The following is a 6,137-nucleotide window of genomic DNA, read 5'->3' on the forward strand; positions in this document are numbered from 1 at the left end:
AACCCTTGGCTTACAATTACAATTACTCTTGCCATTATTCACCATTTATTTACCGATTACGTTCGTGTACGCATTTTTTAACTGTAAAAAATGTCAGAAAGTTTTTGACAACTGTCAAAAATACACCCCCCTCCCCGGCCCGCATCCGGCGCTGGGCGTCCGCACCCTCCCGGGCCCGCACCCCCCGCCCGGGGCCCGCACCCCCCGTGCCGCGGCGCCGCCCTCACGGCCACGCGCAAGCCCCGCCTCGCGCAAGAAGCGGGGCGGGGCGCTGCGCGGCGCGTGACGTACAGTGGCGCCCCGTGACGCGGCGGAGGCGGAAGTGGCGGAGGTTGCCAGGGTAACCAACGCCGGGGCGGCCCGTGGGAGACTGCGGCCATGGGCGAGCTGGGCCCGGATGGTGGGGCCGAGAATACGTATAGCCTGCGGCCCGGCCTCCAGCGCCGGTGAGCCGGCGTGGCCTGGGGGCTCCGGGGAGGGAGGGGGGATGCTGGGGGCGGGGGCGCCCTGGGGGCTTTCAGCCTGGGGGGGGTGGCCGTGGGGATGTGGGAGCTGCGGTGGGACTGTCGGGGAGGGGGTCCCTGGGCATGGGGGGCTGGTATGGGGCTAGATGGGTGTGCTGGGAATGGAGGAGCCCCGGGGGGTTTGGGGACTTGGGGGGCACTGGGGTCCCAGACCAACTTTGACATGAGATGTAGGGGGATGTGGGTGGGGAGGTGAGGGGAGCACAGGTGGGGGAAGCCGCTGAAGGGGCGACCTCCAACAGGGCTGGCTTCTCACCTGTGTTTGTGGGTGTTGGCTCTTGGCAGGGCTGGCTAAGTATCTCCATCTTACCTGGGCTTCTTTTGCCCCTGGTTTTTCATTTGTCATTTTTCTTTAATATGTGAAAGCTAAATTTTTCCAGGTGGGGTTATGTATCTTTCTACACGTTCTGTGAACTTTATGGGCCTTCTGTTGCTGTTTTGTTACCCTGATAGATTTAAATCATCCACGGTAAAAGAATGCATCCATGCGATACTGAAGGAGAAGTTGGCCAACGTACAGTACATCCCAGAAGAAATGCCTCAGCTTACAAAGTCTTTATCAGAGACAATAAAAGACAGACTGAAAGGTAAGTAGGTTTGCTGGGGAAGTCGTTTCTTTTCCTACTGTGTTCTCTCCCTTTGACAAAATCCCTCTTTCCTCCTTTATTCTTGAAATATATTTCTTTCCCGTTGACTGACTTGAGTCTACCGTTATGAAACATTCTGGCCTATATACATACGTTCCTCGCTTGCAGAACTAGAAACCTAATTCAAGCAGACAAGATTTGGTTTCATATAGACTGGCTGGTGTGGGATGTCAGCCTTGGAGGGGCTGCGGGGGGAAAGAAGCTGCATTAGAGAGAAGAAAGACGTGATGCTTCATTGCTTCTTGCTTCCATAAACAGAACCATTCCTGCTTTTTTTCTCCTGCAAGTTAGATCAGAGTTGGGTCAGAGTGGAATAGCAGGGAGATCAGATCCCAGTGGGAGCAGCGAAGGGGGAGAGAGTTAGGAGCACAGTCAGCCAAGGAGGGGTGTGACTACAGCCTTACAGCACTGGAAAAATGTTGTGGTGGTGCTGCGCAGAATGCCCTCCAACATTTTTGAGTACAAGAACTAAACTTCAGGCTCCAGCAGGTTTTTCCTGTATGCAGTGCTGGAAAAAGTATGTCAATGTGCGTTGGCCCAGTCACTGGTTTTTTGCCTTCTTTCTGGGGACAGGCTGGTGCTGCATCTGCTGGCCTGGCCTGACATGGTGACACAGACATACCATCACCCTCGGCAGGAACCGTGAATTTATGCTTCTCCCAGAGTTACACATCTGCTTTAAAATCAGCAGCAGCTGTAGTCCCAGCACGTGTTGATGCTGAGCTAATACGCACAGGGCTTGACTTCAGTAATCTGTAAACACGCTCACAGTAGCCTGAAGCGAGACTGGCCCGGTGCGGCCATTGTATCAGCTGGCATCTTTGATAAGTATTGACATGGTGGATGTAACCAGACCCAACACGTTGTGTTCAATCCTCCAGTGGAAGCAGTGCACCGGAGTCTTCCTGGGACACTGCTTTGTTGAAGACAGGCATTAGGATCTGTATCTTATTTTAAACATGCTTGTTCTGATTTGGCTTCTGGAACATTGCCATGGCCTGATTGGATCTGGTCTGTGCCCCAAAGGTATTTCTTTACTATTGTAAACCAACTGTGTATCTTTGCAGACACATAACGTAGACCCGCTTTTATGTGGCCTTTTGTCCCAGCTCAGAAGCAAAGGGAACACCTATGTGGCAGAAGAATATCTATAATACCTTTGCATCAGAACAGTTTTAAAATAAGCCAATTTTTTTCAAATTGGATTTTGTCCACTAGCCGCCTTATTTACATTCTTTCCATGTGTTCAGTTCTTGAAAGTTGTCAAAGTAGAATGCTGACGTATAGTGTGGCTGTTCAGGGGTGTCTTCTACCTTAGATGCATCTTTTGACGGATGCCAAATACCCTGTTCACCCTTTAATTCCAGTTGGACCATGGTACTCTGTACCTAGGAAAATGAAGCCACAAGGCAGTCTGTCCACTTTGCCAATTGCATGGACTTGTACAGGACACTTGCTTTGTAATCAAAAATCTTAAGCTTTCTGGATCCTGTTTTGGGCTCATATTTTAAACAAGTTGTTGCTCTCACTATTATTTTTTTTTCTCTTTCTCCAGAGGAGGGATTTGACAGGTACAAAATGGTGGTGCAGGTTGTGATTGGAGAGCAGAGAGGAGAAGGAGTGAAGTAAGTTTTGCATCTTCTGATTGTATTTCTATCATTTTTGTTGGGTTTGGGTGGTTTTTTTCCTTGGAAGCTGCTTCCAACTTTCCTACGTACAAAGATCTCTCTGCAGATGATAAAGTGTAAAGCACTTTCTTTTCTCTTTAAGTGGCAAGTGGGGGCTTGGATTGTGGCTGATTGAATGACATGGTGATAATTGGCTGTATGGTGGTTCTTAGCAAGCTGAAATGCTGAAAAGCATTTGTGAGAAGTGTTCCAGAAAGGCATTTTACGTTGTATTCATGACAAACTGGAGCACACACTCAGTCCATTCTCAAGGCCCTGCTGGAGCACAAGAGCCATGGTAACTCACTTCTGTCTAAAGCCAGATTTCCATAAGTACTTCATTTGCATTTAATCCCCTCAGGTACGCATTTTTCAGAAGTTTAAATTTCTGTGATCCCCATGCAGTACTGTCATGGGAATCAAGCCTAGGCTGTGGGTGCTGAGCGCTTGCAGTCTAGCTCCAGATGACTGCAATCAGACAAAAGAATTCCTCTTGGCTGCAGTAGTGGGCTGTAGCTTTCCATTACTAGTGAGCAGGGAGAAGACAAAAGAGAACAGCCCACAAGGTTTATGTGCTTTATCTTCTGGGCTTATCTTTATTATTGTGCCTGGTACTCCCCCAGAAGATAAGTGCAGCAGAGCTGTAATCAGATCTGCTGCCTCAATGTTCTGGAGGTCAGGAAGGAATATCTGTACCTGCTGTTCAGGCTTTTGTCAGGAATGTCTGTCTGCAGGCAGACTGCTCCAGAAGAACATACCAGGGTGACCAGTTCAATGAGGTGGTCTAATTCGAAATGTGAAGCCCAGCAACACAGACTGACAGCAATTGGGGAAATTCTCTGGTTTGCAATAGGCAGGAGGCAAGACTGAAGCATGATCACTGACATACTTGATGCAAAATACTGGGTAAACAGGGAATTCCAGAGGCAGAGCGGAATATTGGACTGAAAAAAAAAAAAAAAAAAACAAAAACCCAAAACCAGAATAACCCTGAGGGCTAAGGTAATAGAAAAAAAGGATTAAATTTGACAGTCTTATAACACTAAGTCATACGTGTAGGAACTAGGAACAACAGGGATCCTGTCAGCTGAGACTGACTGGGACTGGCAGGGAGCTGGGCATTTGCAGCAGAGAAAGGGGAGTGTCGATGACATTAGCCAAGGCAGCAACGAGGTCTTGTCTGTAATATCCTGTTACGGTCCGGTTGCTTGTCTTCAAGATAAGGCTTGGACTGAAGCAGGTGTAGAAAAAGACCAGCAGGATGGTCTGAGAACAGAGAGTATAGATACGGAAGGACTAGAAGAGCTCAGCTTGTCGTCCAGTGACACGACGTCTGCCAAGGAATACGATAGCTCTCTATAAATAAGTTGGGACTATGTACCATGAGGGTGCAGGAGGTGAAGGACAAGAACAAATAAGCTAAATTAGCCACCGATACACATAGGCCAGAAGTCAAAGATTCTTAAGCACTGTAGCAATGAGGTTTCAAGCCCTGCTGCACAGCGGAGGTGGCAGGGTCGATAGCTGATGAGTTTGAAGATGGAGATTGATCCGCATACATAGGGGGTTACAGCATGTGGTGGAATTCAGCAGTGGGGATCTAGTGTCAGGATTCAGGAGAGCACTTCCCATTTCCTTTATCTTTAAAGGAAGCTCAGTTTGCTTTTCAAGGAAAGTATCTGTGATCACTTAGGTCCTTACACGTAAACTCTGTGGGTAATGGCTCTGCTCTGTGTCCTTTGTCTAGTATGGCTGCACGATGTTTCTGGGATGCTGACACTGACAGCTATGCTCACGATGTGTTCATGAATGTAAGTATCGGCTGTTTTACCATGGGAAAGTGTAAAGCTGCTTGCTTTTGTATGAGGGGCAGAGTGACCTTAAATATGGAGCAGAAAAAAAACAACCACTAGAAGGAAGGAACCAAGACTATTGAAACAGTGTGATTTATATCCTGATTCATAAAAGATACTTAGATATAATATCCAGCATACTAAAACTTATTTCCTGAGTAGGACATACAGTACTATATGAAAGTCATTATAGTCACACCATTTTACAGGTGGGGAGAGGAAGCACAAAAGATAAAGTCTTTTCTTATATGCTTTGCTGAACTGCTGTCATGGAGTATGGCTGGAATCCAGGACTGGGCAAAAGTCAAGGTTTTGTTTCATTATTACTTTATTTTTATTTTATTTTAAACTGACACCTAGACACCTGCAGGTGTGTGGATGGAGTAAATTGAGGCACTTCTGGCATACAGACACACTGACCTGCGTTACACCACAAGTGAGGTGAATAAGAAACTAACTAAAAGACAGAAAACTGCAATATATTACAATATGATGTTATGCTCTGGTCTAAATGTTCCCTTAGGTTAGCCTTTTCAGTCAGGCTAGCAAAGAGCTTGCCTTTACTAACAAGGAACCTTCTCTGTTTTCCCCAGGACAGCCTGTTTTGTGTGGTAGCTGCATTTGGCTGCTTCTACTATTGAAGATGGCAAATATTGCACAGAAGGACAGAGGTGGGAGAGAACGCTGTAGGGTATTTTTTGTTAAAGTGCACAAAAGCATCATGTTCTTCCTTTAGCACCTAACAAAATACCAGCTCTACAAAGCATGTCCTACACCTGTTCTACACACTACAACATTCCTTCTTCCTTGTGGATATTGATATAGCTTTAAGCACAATATTATTATGCCCTTTATTTAAATCACCCTTTGTTTTTATACAGTTGGTTTTGTCCTAAAAAAGTGTATTGCCAATAGCCGTTGTTTTTAAGGCAAACTCAACTCTCATCTTGAAAGGGTTCTGTTGCTTTTATTTTTGTTAATTTTCTGAAATGAAGGAAATATTTATAAGAAATGTAACATAATAAATCTATGTATTTAATACTTCCTCTTCTGTGGCTTGACCCTTGCTATTTCCACTGTTTGTCCTTTTCCTCCACTCTACAAGATGCACTAGCCTTGATTGCTTGTCTGTGCTTCGCAGATGAGCATTTTCTGAGGATTCTTTGTAAATTAACCCATAAAGCCAACCTCATATTCTGGTTATCCAGACTTGTTCCTGTGACTCCCATAAGATTTGGGCTGTGAGTCCCCGCTAAGCATGACAGGAGATGATATTAACTGATAGGAAGACAAGGTATTCAGGACATTAGGTCGGGCCAGCAGCCTACACACTGCACTGACTGCCGAAACTCCTCCCTGCTGTAACTCCTCGTTGGTTTAGTGTGATTTGGCACCCATGGACACTGTGAATAATCACTGCTCATTGCCCTCTTAAGTAGATATGGC

General features: G+C 46.2%; 1 protein-coding gene across 1 annotated transcript; it reads left to right on the forward strand.

Moving 5' to 3' along the window:
- The first annotated feature begins 371 nt into the window (after window positions 1-371).
- DYNLT2B (dynein light chain Tctex-type 2B) lies at window positions 372-5,684 on the forward strand. Its single transcript, XM_059822812.1, has 5 exons — window positions 372-446; window positions 978-1,111; window positions 2,727-2,796; window positions 4,586-4,649; window positions 5,285-5,684. The coding sequence occupies exons 1-5, from the start codon at window positions 379-381 to the stop codon at window positions 5,330-5,332; spliced, it is 384 nt and encodes a 127-aa protein (XP_059678795.1). The 5' UTR covers window positions 372-378; the 3' UTR covers window positions 5,333-5,684.
- Window positions 5,685-6,137: the final 453 nt, after the last annotated feature.

Source organism: Gavia stellata, chromosome 11 (genome assembly GCF_030936135.1).
Source record: "Gavia stellata isolate bGavSte3 chromosome 11, bGavSte3.hap2, whole genome shotgun sequence".
Classification (NCBI taxonomy): Eukaryota; Metazoa; Chordata; class Aves; order Gaviiformes; family Gaviidae; genus Gavia; species Gavia stellata.

Coding starts and splice junctions, on each gene's coding strand:
- DYNLT2B (XM_059822812.1), top strand. CDS start 379: ATGGGCGAGCTGGGCCCGGATGGTGGGGCCGAGAATACGTATAGCCTG. Junction 447..977: donor CGGCCCGGCCTCCAGCGCCG/GTGAGCCGGCGT, acceptor TTACCCTGATAG/ATTTAAATCATCCACGGTAA. Junction 2,797..4,585: donor CAGAGAGGAGAAGGAGTGAA/GTAAGTTTTGCA, acceptor TCCTTTGTCTAG/TATGGCTGCACGATGTTTCT.